A 17,714-nucleotide genomic window follows, 5' to 3' on the forward strand; every position below is an offset into this window, starting at 1 on the left:
ACCGCAAAGTCCATGAGCTACTCAGGAGTCACACTATGGTGCTCTTTGGAGACCAGATGCATCCTTGTTAAATAGAAAGAAAAATCATCAGCACAAAATAGACACAGAGAAGGAATTATGTCTACCTCTGATCAGTTGATAATGACCTCCGTGATCCTCTGATGAGAGGGAGGAGGAAAACCAGTGACACAAATGCTCCAAATTCTTCCTGATGGAGACATGAAAGGAGAGAGACTGCACTATCTACGGGTGAGGTTGTGTTCATTTAAGAAGACTCTTGAATGAAAATGGACCAGACATCTTGCAGGGAAGACAGCATCGTTCACTATTACCCATTGACCTTGGCTTGTTCATCACAATTATAATGAAAAGACAGTCTCAAAATCTACTTCAATCTTAGACCTTCTTTTCCCGTATTTCAGTGGAGAAACACACGAAAAGATGCCTGCCTTTCTGTCTGCAGAGGTGACCGGAAAATATCCCATTGACTGCGGAGTGCAAAAGCAGAGAAAGAGGCGAAGAGAAACAGGCAGGTTACTCAGTCCACCTGTAATTTGGCTGAGCTCTTTAGGCAGTGAAAGAGTGGCATGCTGCTTTAGGGAGGCAGCTGAGAAGACACACCTAACAGTCTCTCCTTGGGGGGCACACCAAACTCACATTTCCCCTCCCTGAGAGGTCTTTGGCACATCTCTTAACTGATGCCACATGAACTTTGCCATGGATAGGAAAGGGAGTAAAGAGGCGGAAGAGCAGAAAGAGAGGAAGCGCTCAGATTTCAGAGGTAAGTGGATGGACAGTTAAGTACAATTGATTTTATGCCGTAGCTCTCTGATAGCCAGTCAACCAAGTGCAGCTTTGAGGCTCATCAATAGGGCACAAGGGAAAAGGCAAGCAGCAGTGCCTCAATCAGCACCGACTGGAAGGGGTGGCTTCACACACTGTCCAATGTCTGAAAACCCTTTGCCCCGGCATCTTCTCAGCCCTTCTGGGAAGTAACACCTTCTTCTCCTCAAGAATCCCTCAGCCACAGACAATCCAAAGTGCTCTCCCAACTTCATGCCACACATACAAACTACTTCACCTGTTGGGAAATGTAGCCTCTCTGTAGGGATGAAATCTGGCAGCTGTTTAATGAAGGACTGCAAAACTACACAGTAACGTAGGAACAGGAAGCAAAGAAGAAAACTGTTGCATCCAGAAGAAAAGGGGAGATTTTGAAAAGCAGAAGAAAACAACCCATGTCAGAATATTACACAAAGAACCATGGCTGAGGCTCCAGCACTCTAATAACTGTAATCATATAAGACCTACGATGTATCTCTCCTGCACAAGGTGATAGCTGTTGAGCTATAAAAGCTACACACCATGCATTTGTCCAGAAGAAAGTTAATGCTGAAGAAAGAGAGGGAAAGGAGACAGACAAAAAGAATCAGAAGCTGAAGTTGTTCCTTTAGGACAACAGGAAGTGCCGTCTTGGAACAAAACATAGGTGTACGTAATATAAGAGCATGCTCATGTTTCACTGTCTTCTCTCCTTGAAAACCCCTCTAGCTGTGCAGCCTACAGGACAGTGTTCCCCAAAAGAGGTTATATACTTTTCCAGAAGCACAAGAATTGAGATCTCTCAGATTGATTGCTCTGTTCACATCTCCCTTTTCTGCCCCCTCCTGTCCTGTCAGCCTCCGTTTTGCATCAGCGTCAGCTGATGTCAACATCGGTTTTGTGTTGCCCACCACGCCCAATTCAGAGATGGCTGAGAAACTACCTCGTTGACATCGATGCCATTCCTCTCCATGTAGGCTCTGTCGTTCACCTGTCCCCCTTCCATAAACTCCATGAGAAGGACACGTCTTGTTGAGAGCTCCCAGTAGATCCTGGGGACCTGAAACAGGAACAGATGGGTTAGGTCAAACAACAAGCTGGGAAAGCAAGGAGAAGATATCGCACACAACCCAGAAAAGGAGTGAAAACTGAAGGGCTGAAGTGAGGACTTCTTTTTTGTCCTGAGCACAAGGGAGGTAAATCCATCTACTGGCCTCTTCTCCAGGACAGCAGCAATGTGTGCAAGGACAACTACCAATTCAAGAGCAGCAGGATCTGTCCTTATGCAACATTTCTGGCCACACTACAAGATTTTGACCACCTCCTGCTCCCACTGACGTCTGAGAGCTTTCTTATCTGCTTTGCAGCTCCTCTAGCTGGGCTGTTTAACTAGTACCTATTGCAACTTCCTGAATCATCCACTCAGCTCCTTTAGACAGGAACTGCATTTCGCTTGCTACACACAGGGCCCACTTATGCAGCTCTAAAAACGATAAGCTGTCGTCATAAATTGTATCTCTGCAGTGCCCCTTGGAACACAAACGTCTTTGATCTGACAAACCCTGCATACTTAGGCCATCTGCAACTGAACTGGGAGAAAAATCAAGTGTCACAAATAAGGGGCTTGTCACAGAAACCCTGGGAGACCCTTAACTATCTTATTGCCAACGTGACACAGTAACAAGTGTAAAATGTCAAACCACTTTTCATTCAATCTGCAGTAAATCAAGCTGAGTGAGGTACCAGTAAGAAGCCCAGGTCACCCAGGGAGGCAGTGACGCAGGCATCGCGCAGGCTGGCTCCCCCCTTTCCAGCCTCTCTCCAGACAAATTCTTTCCACGCTGAAGTCCCTACTGTCAAGAGTCCTTTTGCTGGAGTTCCCTTTGGATATTCCTCATGTCGTTGTGCTGACCAATCTCCCAAGCTGCCCCAATGTGCCTTTGCACACGGGTGAAGCCACAGAGGTACATTTTACCAAAGATATAAGGGAGCTCCACCCGCTCCCATTACCATGCCCTGATACAGAGACACACATTTTGGATCCTGTAAAGAGAGAGCCAGCTGTGCAGCCCCCATTTCCTCACACGCCTGACTCAGGACTCAGCTGTGGACTCAGAACTTGCAGACTGCAAGTGTCCAGCACCTTAGGGAGGAGGCAAGAGGTGCTGTCCCTCTAGTGTGGTCAAAAGCAGGGGAACCAGACAGGCCACTGTAGTTCATCGCAACTCCTGAACAAGCAGCACTTGTTTTATACACTGCTTGTAACCCCTGACAGTGTCTCAGTCCCTCACAAACTTTCGCTGACGTTACTGTTCCTGTCCTGGAGACCATTTTCCCAATGTCACCCACTTCTACCTTATCACGTGTGCACCACCGTAGATCAAAGACTCCTTTGCTGAGCAATTCCAATGTCCCTTAGTACCACCATTCCACACTCCTGGCATACTTCGCTTGTTAACTTTGCATAGATTTTGATGCCAGAGATCCATTATGGGCAAGGGGGCTTCAGTTACTTGCAGCCTTCCCAGCTTATCTGGAGGTCCATTCTTTGCAGTTAGACTGGTGAGAAAGCAAACCAAATCCAAAACTAACAGTTCCTCAGCTCACTGATCCCTGCTGCCCTAGATCATTTCAGATGACACCCATTCTTGTCTCAAGACTTACAGGGGAAAGTCAGTTTGGTTTGTAAAGCAGTATCCATGCTCTCGGAGATGCCTCTCTCACTCATGCCGAATTCTTCAGTGATTTTTTTTTAATTACTCACAGATGTTTGGCTGTAATGCTAGTGCATGGAAACAATTTATCTCTGGCTTTAAAAGCTCAAACAGGTTCACAGCACAAAATCTACTTCTCAGCTTTCCAGCGTGTTTAGGAAAATTAATGATACAGGAGCCCAATTCTTCTGTTGCCTTTGGGTGATGAACACGTCTCTGAATTGGCAGGTCAGACAGGAGGATCTATTATTTAGCCATCTCAAGCCATTTGTTATTGTTACACATATTGATATCATGATAGCTCCTTAACCCAGCAAGGAGGTGATTGGCCGTCTCCATGGGGATTTACTTCACAGTATCCTAGTTACAGCTGCAACAGATAACAGCTCTCCAAGGTGCATCACTTCTGATAAGCGCCCACTCAGCAAAATCATTGGCCTTTGGCCTTCTGTAGCCCTGGTGGCTTTTAGCTATCTTTGACTATGCGAAGGCCACTGCTGTCACTGGGCTCCAAAAGACCTGTCCCAAACCTGGAGTCAGGTGACAAGGAATTACAGACTTTGCATGGAGGAAGCAAGGGAAAAATGGATGCATCAGTCTGTAAAGTCCAACAAAAACTCACCTCATTTCAGACATCCGTCATTTCCATCTTGGGACTTACGCATAAACAGGAGGTGAAAACCTCATTTTGATGCGTGTATGCAGGAGGGTCCAAAGGAGGGTGCATTTTTTTGCTGCCTTTGTGTATGGGCAAATGCAGTTACGCCAACAACTGTGCCCACAACACTACGGGTGCTTGACCATACTCGTGTATTTCCAGAATGCACACAGTGGAGGCTTGTGCCTCATGTACATCAGTGAAAGATTTGTACACATGTGAGTTTGAGGATGTGAGCTGTGTACATGTCTGGTTGTGTCTGAGACATCTGTCAGCGACCTTAGTCAGTGTGTAGCAGGGGAGGTGGGGTAAGAGTGTCAGTGGAGAAGGGCACAATACAGGTGCAGTTGAGCTTGTATATGAAGGTAACATGAATGCATTAGCCATGGATGTGTCTGAAGGACGTATGCTCAATTCCAGAATACAAACGTGCTTTTTTACAGGAGGGAGGATTCATGTGAACATGCTTCCTCCTGAGATACACAGTGTCCCCAATACTACTTGACATCATCAGCTTCAGTTTAGCTTTTCTGGTTTATGTCCATTTCTTGCCCTCAGTTGAGATAAAGCCCAGGAAAAGGTACCATCAGATGGCTCAGCAAAGAATGGCAAATTCACATGTCTCTGGACAAGTTCAGAAACAGTGTTTGGGAAAATGAGTAGCAGGCTCCAGAGACTGCTGGCCCCAAGCCATCACTCCTCATCCAATATACGGTGCCTACAGTAGGAAACAGACAAGGAGGAAGCATGTCTCAGAGCATGGTTCATATCAGCAGAGCAGTCTAGGATGAACAACACAGAGGGACTGAACCCCATTCTCCCTCTGTATGGTTCCTCCAGGTGGTGAATGAGGTGCACAAGATACATAAAGTGAGACTATTAATGCACAAACATGGACGGAAATATGTGTCCCCTCACCTTCAGGAAGTCAAAGTTCTTGAGCATATGAGCAACCTTCTCAGCATTTCTGCCTTCATTGAGGAAATCCAGCTCCAAGGGCAGATTCTTCTTAGCTTCTTCCACCAGCCACATGAACTCAAAATCTGGAAAGATCTGCTTCACAACCAAGAGGAGAACCTGAGAACAAGGAAACAGACAATCAGCTCCACCCTGGCTCCAAAGCCACATAGCTACACCCAGTGCTGTCTTGCTAGGATCATTCCACATAACTTACAGACAAAAAAAAACCAACCTGCAACCCAATTTCCTGTAGGGTTCCTGCAGTATCATAACACAACACATGGTGTCATGCCTTTGTCATGCAACACAAATTTTGGCTTGCCCTTCCACACAGGCACATCTAGGAGTTAAATCATGGCACAGACACCAAAGGGCGCCCAGCTGCCTGCTGCCTAGAAGTAAGAGAACAAAGCCCTGGAGACGAGACCACATGCACAGATCCCACCAAGGGCATGGCCCAGAAGCAACTCTCTTATGAGTCCTATAATTCTACAAGTCACTGTTTGGCTTCATTCAAACCGCCCTCAGATAATGCAGAAGAGGAAGATCTAAAGTAAGACTTGTCACCTCTATGTTACTTCTTCCACTGCTGAGCAAAAGTTTTGCTCGCACAGAAAATCCACTGGGCAGTTCAGAGAAGACAGTGGAGTCTGGATACAGGTAACAGGCTACAGATCTTCCAAGGACACTTCTGGTAGGGGTCAGAGGGCAAGTTGCTCCTCAGTGTCAGTCACAACCATCCTCAGCAATGCTGAGGTGATGTTTTCTAAGTATCATATATCCACCACTTAGCATTCTCCTCTTCTTAAAGGGAGTAGGTATTCAGCTGCACAGGGCCTTGAAAAGCCCAGCTGAAAAGTTCCTGGAAATGTTTCCTTAAAGCAACATTTAAGGGGTGAGTGATGGGCAGTCCTTCCTGAAGAAAATCAAGATTATGTGATTAGATGGCATAAGCAAAGCTGCACAGCAGCCAAGCACGCTTTCTGTTCAAATGAAGAGCCAGTTTCTCAACCAGTGTCACAAATCTACACTAGCTGACAACTTGGATGGCATCTTAAGGAAAATAATTTGTTTGGCTTTTTTGAACTACTTGAGTCATAAAACAAGAATAAAACATAAAAATGCAATCCACTTTGCTGTCTTTATCTTACCTGTTCTGTACATCCATCTGAAAATGAAATCAGACTTACTGTGTGCTCCTGGACAGTTTCCCTTTCTAGATCTCCACCACTGAGGTGGGAATTCCTGCATGCAGGAGGAACATTTAAAGCACACACAGAAAGCTGCTATCATTGAAATGTATGACAAAAAAAAAATTATGAGCCATCACTGCTCCTGTTCAGCTGTGTGAAAACGTTTGTTCTCCACCCCTGTCTCTACTTCTCTTATCTATACTCAAGTTCCAAACTCAATGTTCCTTTAAAAATGTAATCACCAGGTTCCAGACACTATTGAATGATTTTTCTACTATTATATCTAGAGGCATAAATCCTTTCAAATTTATGTCAGCCAAATGAAATGTAACCAGCGATCTTCATGTACATAAACTTTATAGGGGCTGCAAGATTATTTCATTGGTACCTGATGTGAGAAAATTCATGCATTGTTTTTTGCTTTCTTTAAGTGCTCTTTTGAATCCATTTGCCAACTTGACCATCAGCAGGGACATACTTAACAAGTGTCTGGCCTGTCCCTTTTCTGACATCAGTTTAACATATTGTCTTGAAATAAGTATTGATATAAGAAGACCAGTGAGCTATCTCTCTCTGGATTTATCAGATGCTATACTGATTTTTAAAGAGTCAGCACTGATGCTATGAAAACTCAATTGAATTTAGGAATTTTCCATCTAGCTTTTCCCATTCAGATTCTTTCCTATCAGTCTCTAAATAAGATCACCTCCATCAATATTTAAATCAACTTCCCACCTAGCTGCAATGTCTGTCTAATTCTTAAAGGACCAGAACCTCAGTGCACATAACCCAGCTTTCAGTGCAGCCTACACAAAAACAGTCCCACACAAGGATATGACGATGCATGTAGGCCAACACTCCACAAGAGACCCTTTAAAAACAAGACTGCATGTGTCATGTTGTGAGCTACTTTCCCATAGCTGTGCGTACACAACAAATCTCAAGGACGACAAACTAGACTGTCTGTAGAGGAAGGACAACACTAAATGGCCAAAAGGAAATACACTGTTTTAGTTTCAAGTTCCTCAGGAGGATTAGTCTAAAACCAGAAAAGATAGGAATCATTCTAAAATTATTTGTTTAAATGTCTCTTACCAGTATAACTAGCAGTCACAGCAACATAGTGTGAGGGTTGGGTTTTTTTCTATGACACCCACTGTTAAGAGGGCAAACGTCCCAAGGTGGATCTAGGTCTTGGCTCATTCATAAACAATCCTCTTATTGCCCTGGTCTCACAGTCTTTCATTACCTGCGCATTCTTCTTCCTTGACTGCTTAGTTTCTGCCATCCTGTCCTGGGCATGAGTGAAAGATGCCATAAGTCCCCTGAGAACTGCTCTGCACGTGATGACTCACAAAAGCAAACTCATCGGGCAGACCACTGCAGTCAGTCCTGGAGAGGACCTGAATCAAATCCAAATCTACAGCTGGACCCAAAGCCAGTTCAAACAGTTCTCTGTTCTCAAAGCAGCACTGAAACAGACATCTCTCATCTTACTGGGATATCTTTATTGAACCCAAAAATTTCTTTCACTAGAAGTTCAAAATAAATATTCAGCTGTAAACTGATGTGCTCCAGCTGGAAACAGCTGTGCTTCTTTGCAGACTAGCCAGGATTGCTCACAGCAGAGTGTTTTAGCTGCCTAAAGAAGCTTTAGTTATGTGCTCCTCTGAGAGGGTGCTGGCAGGATCTTTGATTCCTGATCTCCTGTGACGGAGAACTGTGTGTCATTTGCATCAGCAGTACCCTCTAAACACTTACCAGACCCCCTCAGCTCAATCTTCCCCTCTTTAGTCCCTCAGACATACGTGTCTGCCAATGGATGTGCACACTATTGTACTATACATACAGACATATGCTTATTGGAAGAGCTAAAAGCTTTAGTGTTACCATTTACAGACCTAATCCTTCCCCTCTCCTCCACCTCAGCCCCATCTCCATTTCCTGTTTCCTACCATACCGCTGACAGCTTTGACTATTGCAACACAGTGCAGTGCCGCAGCTTTTCTCCAGTTCCCCTCCTTCAACGGGCTAGACTTAGTCTGGGAGAAGCTACAGCATTGTACTGGGAACATCAGCAGTACCCACCATTCAGGAGAGGAATGGGAGACAGGCATTGAAACTGTTTTCCTAGATGAATCCTTCATTTGTGTGTCTGCCCCTGTTAGGTGACCCTCTCCATACACCACTGTTTTTGTTTCCAGCATGAATCAGCTCAGCATTAAGGAGCTGATCAAGAAACAAAACTGAATGACAGCAACCTCATCTATGGTTGAATCCACACTGGAATTTAACTGAAAAAAACATGCTAATCATGGAAAATTATTTTTCCTTGGCTACACAGCCCTGACTTCAAGGGGAACTGAGACCAGTTTAATCAAGCAGTTAATGGGCACACAGGCTGAAGACAGACTTCAGGACTCACTCTGATTCTCAGATCTCATATGGACTTACTCTGATGTCATTCGTATTTACCTGTCTTCTCCTTCTGCCCTCCTTCATGCTTACCCTCTTGTTCAGTCTCTCTGTCCACACAATCGCCCACACTGCAATCCTCACCAACTTTCCTTTCTTCCCATAAAACAGCATTTATCTCTGTGGAGGTTTCAAAGCTACAAGATGGTGGTGTTGTACCTGTTTACACTATGGGTGGATGTGGCCCCCACATGTTTCAACGGCAATTGCTCTGTAAGTCAAAGTCAACAGGCAGTTTTACCTCCATGAGCAAAATATCCTTGGAGCTCTGAGCTTGGACCTTTGGGTGCTGGATTTTCACTGCCACCGTTCTCCCATCCTGCAGCACTGCCTTGTGCACCTGGGCTAGTGATGCTGCTCCCAAGGGAGTATCCTCAAAACTCACGAAGAGCTCTTTTATCTGCCAGGAGAAGAGAAAGAGGTATCAGCTTGGGGTCCCAGAGACTATCCTAAGGAAAGCCCTACCCACAGGCCAGAGACAGCATGTGCCAAAGCTGGGCAGCTCATCAGCCCTTTCATCCCTCTTCTGTCCCCTGCCTGAGCCTTATCACTGCTTGACCTCCCAGTGAAACCTGCCAAGCATGGAAGAGCCCTGGAGATGATACTCTGCTTACAGAAACCTGTGGTGGAGCCCCAGCAGCACATTTCGTCTAGGACATGGAGTGGCCAGGCAGCATGTGAGGGACCTCTCCAGGCTGTCCTGAAAATGGGTTGGAGCGATATATGGTCAGCATCCTTGGTTGTTACTAGGTGCAGAAGCCAACAGCTGTCCCTTTGCATGTATTTCTTTTGCAGATATTTAATACCACCCACCACCATGCCCTGACAGTGCGCGTCCCCGTGCATTACAGCAGCGTCAGCTAGCTTACTTGGTGAAACCCAGCATGTGACTGGGAGCAGTAGTAAGGCCTGGATTCAGGGCAGAGGGACAAAAATTGCAGTTTGTAGCTCTGATGACTTGGCCTGAAAACATGTTTATGTGATGGACCTTCTCACCCCTCCAATACAAGTAAACAGTGCTTTCAGCTCAGAAAAGGCGCCAGGTGGGGACAGCACAGCACTTTGTGGGCAGGAGAGGAAATTATTAGCAACTCTGGCTGTGAAACTCAGGCCTACGCTATAACGAAAGCTGCAGATGAAGGAAAAGATTTACCAGGGGAATGTCGACGAAGTAAAAACCTGAACAGACATGGGTGAAGCAATGGGATACAGGCAAAAGCCCATCTCCCTGCATAATACAGCACCCTGCTAGAGATCCTCTGTGCAGCACTGAGCAGCTTGGGCCCTGGAAGCACGATTACCATGGTAGTGTGATATCAGTCTGGCTGACTAGCCAGGCCACTCCACACAGTTAATTAGCTCAGAGGGAATGCCAACATGGTTATGTGGCTTCAGGCACAGAGCTAGCTCATGTAAGGGTTTCTGTCCTGCTCTGTAGAGCAAGGTGCAGATAAGCTCTGAGGTATCCAGAAGTCAACAAAGAGAACCTGCCCCATCCTTCCCGCAGGCTGGACTGATCTCAGGTGATCAGCCAAGAAGCCTCTAATTTATGCAGTAACAAAAAAGAAAGAATGTCAGTGCATTTTTATAACCTGCTTTTTAAAAGGTAATTAAAGATGGGAGCCGCAGCGAGCTAGTAATTAAATATGAATAAAGACCTTCTAAGCAAAGTCTTCATGCAAAGCGTTAAACGAGTGTTCTTTTTGCTGACAAGGAAGAAAAACACTATACAAGGAGCAGCCTGTTCCCTCCTGCAGCTGCCAGGGAATGAGCCCCCTCCCACACCATCCTACCCCTTCTCTCCCAGGCCCTTCCACGGAAAACTATTGCTAGCAACAAACTGGAACATTTGCAGCAATTAGATTCCAACAGAGACTCAGCTGCCTCCAATAATTCACTTGGAAGGTGCATTTATTTATTTATTTTATTCCCTTTGGTCCTGGCGACAAAATCAATTAAGTAAAACAACTGCATTTAAAAACAACTAGTTATGTGGTTTTTAATTACAGCAGGTCCATAATTCAAACCTATTGACATTCGTGTCTCAAGAGAAAAAAGGTTTTTCTCTCTCCACTACACCACCTCCCTGCCTTTTCTCTCTCTTCTGGATTTTGAGGTTCTCGTTTCAGATTAGTATAAAGAAGCACCTACAGGATGACAGATGGCTCAGGGTACATGTGTTCAAGACACAGGGACTTTTACTTCTATGTGAAGTTTGTCTATCAGCTGAAGAGAGGACTTGAAGATTTAAGGTGGCCAGGAGCACGTTGAGCTACAAGATCCTGTAAAGAAGGAAAAAATGCGAACAGAGAACTTGCCACATGAGGTCAAACTGGGGCTTTCTTCAACTCTCTCACTGCCCTACATCCTCACAGTAAAGGGACGTGCCCTTTACAAAGCAACACCCAACATTACTAGTCTAACTGTCACAAGGGTGGTAACATTCTCCAAAGCTTAAAGCACAGAACTGGGAGTTCACTGGCCTGAATCCAGTAAGGTACATTTATAGTAAGACCACAAATAAATTGGATAAAATTCCACCTGCTCTGGATTTCAAAAGCTTTTCATTGCTTACATGGTCAATCCAACCATTTTCACCAGTACTGAGTGCATGCAGGGAAAAAAAAAAAAAGCAGCACACATCCCCTCTGGCAGCAATAATATATACAACATATTTGTGTGGCTAAGTTTTCTAAGGAAACGTCATTTGAAGAAAGCTGTCTCTAGGAGTTCTTTTGGGCAGAAGGATTTCATTTAAAAACTCGTTATTTAGGATACGAAAGACAGGGTAGCAGTCACGTCCGTTAGGGCCAGCCCAGTGGCCCTGCTGCAATTCAAGGGGGAATTTGTGCACATCCACAGGCTGCAGGCGAGGGCAGCAAGGCAAGGGACTGCAACAGGGCCAGAGAATTGATGGCTCCTCCAGGAGCAGAAGGGTAGAGCATGCACATGGGGGAGGGAACAGATCACAGCCAGGCCATTACATGAGCAGGTGTGAGGCTGAGATAAAGTAGCAGCACAATTATGGCTGGGCTCCAGGACCCCTCACTTAGCAAATCACCCTCATTCATTATGAAATTGTCCTTTCACAGCTCGCCGGAGGCAGCTTGTGCTTCTGATGCAGGCTGTGTGTCCCAGACAGGCAAAAGCGAGCAAGAGTCTGTATGACATGGAAGCAGAGAAGAGGTGAGCCAGGCTCCCACACTGCCTGCCAGAGAGGGGGTCCTTCCCAAGGGAAGGCAGCTGCACCCATTTCATGCAGGCACAGAGTTCTTGGAGCAGGCTGCAGGCTCTTACTGCTCACAAGCACCCAGCTAATAAGCACCCTTATCAAAAACTGTAACCATCATTTCCAGAATGAATAATTAGCAAGCAAAGGTCTGGGACAGTCTCAGAGCCACCTGACACGGTACTTAAGGAACTCTCAAGCTTCTTTCAGGCCACAGCTGGTCTCAAAGGGCCTTATCAAACTGGCTGTTACCATCTGTAATCCTGCCAGGAAATAAAACAAGCATAGTTTCCAGATAGGTTTAATAAAGGTTTAAAAGTGAGAAAACAAACTTTAGGGCTGCTCTTTCAAAGGAGCAGGACAGCCAGCTGCAGGTTTACAGCTATATAGGTGAGCAGTGTCATTGCATGCAGTGGTTTCCCTCCCTAGACTTCTGCACTGCCAGCTCCCCATCAGGCATGTGCTCAACCAGCAAATGAATGTGTCACTGTACTTCACTAGCTGGAAACACAGCCCTGACTGTTTAATTCTAAAGAATGAAGCTCGTTAAATTTTAAATATGCAAAAATCTTTTCATGATTGTTGGTATTAGTATTCACACCCCAGGGAGCTCTTACAGGATCTATCTACTTAGACACTTATTAGTATGTATTTGTGCTGAGGTTGCACCTAGAGACCATCATTAAACCCAGAGTGCCATTGTACAGGCTGCACAGCCACCGCGGGCCAGGCACAAACTCACTTTCCAGGAGTCCCCAGTCGTCACCTACAGGCCTCCCCACACACTGAGGTGCCTTCCCAAAGCACACACTGCTCTGCCCGGCATCTACAGCACACACCAGCTGTTGCCGCAATGCTGAGTATCAGAATGCCTCTGTATTTTTTGTGAATCCTGTCCCTAAACACTTAGAAGTTTCTGAAAGTCAATTGGATTTAAGCTCCCAAATCCTGAGTCCTTTCTGAAAGCATTACCTTACATGACCTGCCCAGCATGTTCTGAGAAGTCTTTTGACAGCTGGGATTTAACCCAGATTTCCAAGTTCCAGCCTGACGTCTTAATCTCCAAACCATAAACGTTAAATGTTCATGTCTTGCTAGCTAATTTCTTTTGAAAGGTACTGCCTCTTAATCCCAGCTATTTTATATCCATGTGCTCCAGCAAATGATCAAGTATTACTACCTGGTTTCAACCTGCCCACTCCAGAGAAAGCTATGTTCCCTTCCCTCTCCAGAAAGAATGCTAACAAGGTACCCTGGAGCAGAAGCCCAACACATGGAGTCCCTTCCTGGCCCAGCACTATGTAATATCATCCTGAGCGGTATGTGGTGGCTCTGCTCTGCCATAGTGACCACAGCAGATGAACGGTGGCCATGTGTCAGCAGTCTGTTCGGGACAAATTTACAGTGCAGTGGGATGCAGGATCACCAACAGAAGGTGTCTCAACAGCCCAGCCCTGCTTAGCTGGCAGGCTGAATCCCTTCCAGCATTGTGCTCCAGACCCCCATATGTGCTGCAGCCAGAATGAGGCCACTATGGGATCTAAGTAAGAACACTTTGCATTACAAATCCTATCCAGGAGGTTTCCAGCAGAGTCCAGGACAGTTTTGAAAATTCTGCTTTTCCACAACCACTTACAAAGAACCATTCCTCAACTCTGCCAGAGCTGAACCAGTCCAGTATAGGTGGTGTCAGAGAGTGAGACTTTCCAATGCCTAGCATTTCCCAGGGGAAGAGTGTCCTTCACCAAAACATTTCAAAACTGCCTTCAAATATTTCCCAGGACTTCAAAGGACCCTTCAGCCTGGAAAGAGAGACAACAGGGACAGAATGTCACAGAGCTCTATAAAATACTTCTGTCACGGAGAAGAGGATTGGGAATGCTTGTTCACTCCATAAAAGAACTTGGGAGCAGCAAATTGTTGATTAGCACAGAAGATTACCAGATGGCAGGATTAAAACAAGCAAAAAGAAGGATTTTTTCCCCACACCAAGTAAGCTGTGGAACCCATTGCCACAGGATGTTATGAAAACCAGGTGGGTAGATAAGTCAATGAAGAAAATCCATCACAATTTATTATACACCAAGACACAATCTCTGGCCCAGAAAATCTCTAACCTTCAGGTTACTGAAATCGGAAAGGTCATACCAGGTAAAGCTTAACTGTATGCCTGCCATGCTTTTATAGCCTTTGTCTCTTAGCCAACACTGGCTACAGTTGGAGGCAGAGTGGTGGGCTTCAGCTTTTCATCTGATCTGTACAGTCATCCTTATGTTCTTCAGAAGCTCCTCCCACAAGCCTGACCAGTCTCGATGACAGCAGGATGGATAATAGAAGAATTGTTTCACCGGATGCTAGCCTGGGACTCAGTTGCTCTTTGACAGCCTAGAAAGCTAGTGACAGACCCTGTAAGTTTCTGAGACTGCAAAGGGTATGGGGGAACCACAGCTGGAAGTAGCCCAGTCTCCAGGGTAAACCCTGAGCTCTGGTAACAGTGCATCTTCATGAAATGTCTGTCATGTAACTTTCAGACAATAAAGTTGCTTTTGTTACCAAAAGTATGGTAAATATGCCAGAGCTGAGTGTAAATATGTCCGTGTCAGGGGCAGAGTCTGGCACAGCTGGGGAATATGCAGCAGGAGCTGAGACCATCTCAGAAAAGGCCATCTCCAGACACTTCACTGTGCTCCACAGCTTCACCAACCACAGCCGCTCAAAATAATTCACAAAAAGGGCCCCAACAGGGATGACGCTATTCTCTTATCAACAAAAAGCAATGCAAACTGAAACATTCGAAGCCTCAAACACAACTTCACCACAGATCTCCTCTTCTGATCACAGCACTGTAATTGCTCCTGAGTCTTGCATTTTGTATTTGGAGATAGCAATCTATGAGATGTCCTGCTATTTCAGAAGGGCCTGACTAGGCAACACAGGATTAACTTCAACTTCTTACCTCCAGGATACTCATCACAGGCCATGATACTACAGAGCTCCATTAACAATGGCATTGTGTGGTGATGGCCAGGAGCAGCTCACAGTCTCCTAGCAATTCGATGCCACGCAGCAGCACAGGAAGATGCACATGAGGAAGCTGGTATAAATCCATTCAAGACAAAGGGAATCATACAGTTGTGAGACAGGTCCATGGCAGGAGCTGACGGCAAGAAAGTAATTATGGTAGATAAATTTTGCACATCTTGTGCTGTGATTCTCCAATGGAATTCCCTTGAAGAGGTGACTCAGACCATCTGTTTTTTCCATTCGTCATAGACACAGCACTGAACAGTCCCCTCTTAATCATGGCTCCATGGATAGCAATTTGCTAAGATGACTCAGTCTGCAGGAGCTTTCTGAGATCATGCTGTCTGCAGCCTTCCGGATCAGACAGTGTGGGGCGCTGTGATAATGGGATTCATGGGCTTGCTGGAAAACAGACCAACACAATATCACTCTGGGAAGAGAGCAGTTTTCCCAGGGAAGTTTTGGGGGCTGCAACTGCCTAGTACAATGTCCCCTCTATTCCATGTGGCAGAATGGCTGAAGAGTTACTCAGTTCTATGTCTGATACAGCATTTCTAAGACTTGTGGCTCCCAAAACTTTTGGAATTCACTTTATTGACACTAGACCCTACTGCTCTCAAAAGTCTGAAGGCCTTTCCTGGACTAGGTTTAAGGGATGTGAACCTCATCTTAGGCCAGTCATCTTTTAAGAACACACATGTAACTGTCCATGGCACCAAGGACTCACTAATCCCTGCAAGTCTGCAAGACCAAAGTTCTAGGCACGAGAAAATGTTACCTTGAAGTCAGAGCAATCTACTTCCCAGACAGCAAATGAGGTTTTTTTCCATTGTCCCAGTCTTTCTATCCCCTCTACAAAAACAAAATGTCACAGTGTTGCTCTGAGAATTATTAAGACAGCAAAAACTGAAAGATTAGATTTATCACAGCAGACAGTGGATTATGAAGAATAATTCATCAAACGTCAGAAAAAACAGCCCACAATTTATAGGTGGCTTTGTTGAGTCAGTGAAATCTGATTGGACTTCTCCCCACCTAATGAATGCTAAGCCTAATTGATGGTTCCTAAATGCATCTGTCAAGAACATATATTTATTGACTCAATATTTTTAATAATATTGTAGATACATACAGAATAATTGTTTTCTTCTGAATGGATTCCCTGGTGTTTATATTACATATACACATAAATTTGCATGTATATAGAAGTATACACTGCCATCAGACAAATACAGGTAAAAGCTATGTGTGTATCCTGATGCACTGAAACAATTACGTATGTCTTATCACACAAAATCCCTGCATCTTTCAGTGCACAGGATGGCAGAGCAATGTGGTCCATTTCTAGGGGAGATGTGCATTAAGGTGCCTCCCTAGAATCTGGAAGAGCTGAGCTCCAACACTGTCTCTCCCTAACATCCCATGTGATGCTGGGCCATATCATGTCACAGAGATCATGCATGGATGAGGAGAATTAACGCTGTCCAGTCAGCTATAAATCTGCCCTTATCTAATTTCTCAGGTCCAAATTTGTAACTATATCTTTTTAAAAACCTATCTGTATAATACATATACAGCAGTTATTACACACACAGCCACAGACATGCAACTTCATCTGCCAATGGTATACATTTGCTCCTGGCATGCCAATCACTGCTAACTTGGTTAATCACTGCTAACGTTTAGCCACAACAGCTGAAAACCAGGGCTGTCCATCAACCATCAGCCTTTCCTCTAGGAAAGGGCTGTGAGCCAGCTGAAGTATGAAGTTCATCTTTCCTGTTATTTCTACCTGGGACCACTTTGGTATTCTGCAGCCCACTACCAGCTATACCACTGAGAATCTTCTTTGGGATCCTACCAACAGCATTTCCCAGTCACAATGACATGAATGTTGCAGAAACTGAACTCTGCTAAAGGAACAGTCCTTGATCGCATGATCCAGAAACCAAAGTTGGCTCACTTATTCACTGCCTGATACCAAGGATCCTGGCTATTCCTTGTTCTGCTCACGTACCATCCTCTTTCTGTAGTCTCTTCTGGCTAGAAAAGCAGTGGGAAAGCCTACATGAAGCCAGCCTTGCATTCATCTCATCCATCCACTGAGCTGTACAGTAACAGTATCAGTCTACTTGCTATAGTACATTTAATTGTTACAGAGCCATACTTTGAGGAAAAGCGCCTTTTATTCCATCCCTGGTGACTCCTGTTTAATAGTCTGTGCTCAGACACACACATGGTAGCTTCATTTATTTTCCTGACTAGAGTCAGATCCTTAACACAAGGCAAAACTGTCTGAGAATATCACTCATCCTCGATCGAAACCAATCTCAGTGGTGACAGCTACAAGAGGCAGTAGCAGCAAGGAGCAGTCAGAGCTGATGTATGTCTCCTGAGACCCCACCTGTGAGCTGGACCTCATCTCCCAATTCTCTGAAAGATGAGCCACTTACCCACAAACAAACAATATTCAGTCTAATAAAAGCAAAGATTGTCATGGCCGGACTGGAACATAACTGGCCCAGGAACATCCTCCTGACTGGCGCAAGGAGGTAAATGTTTTTCATCAATTAAGCTATTGGGTGTCCTACTACCTTCCAGAGACATAGGAAGACTAGCTCAGCACCCTGAGAGTCAAT

General features: G+C 45.2%; 1 protein-coding gene across 3 annotated transcripts in view; it reads right to left on the reverse strand.

Annotated features, from left to right (window-relative positions):
- The window catches only part of ADCK1 (aarF domain containing kinase 1), an 81,089-nt gene that overhangs the window by 15,694 nt on the left and 47,681 nt on the right, over window positions 1–17,714 (reverse strand). For 2 of the 3 annotated variants that reach the window (XM_086461959.1, XM_086461960.1), the window contains exons 5-7: window positions 9,064–9,222; window positions 5,113–5,271; window positions 1,766–1,882 (exon numbers count right to left, since the gene is read on the reverse strand). In XM_086461959.1, coding sequence (XP_086318085.1) covers window positions 1,766–1,882; window positions 5,113–5,271; window positions 9,064–9,222 — 435 coding nt within the window. The remainder of the gene's footprint in view (window positions 1–1,765; window positions 1,883–5,112; window positions 5,272–9,063; window positions 9,223–17,714) is intronic. The other variant, XM_086461961.1, reaches the window with a different exon arrangement.

The sequence above is a fragment of the Leptosomus discolor genome, chromosome 3 (assembly GCF_034619465.1).
Source record: "Leptosomus discolor isolate bLepDis1 chromosome 3, bLepDis1.hap2, whole genome shotgun sequence".
Classification (NCBI taxonomy): domain Eukaryota; kingdom Metazoa; phylum Chordata; class Aves; order Leptosomiformes; family Leptosomidae; genus Leptosomus; species Leptosomus discolor.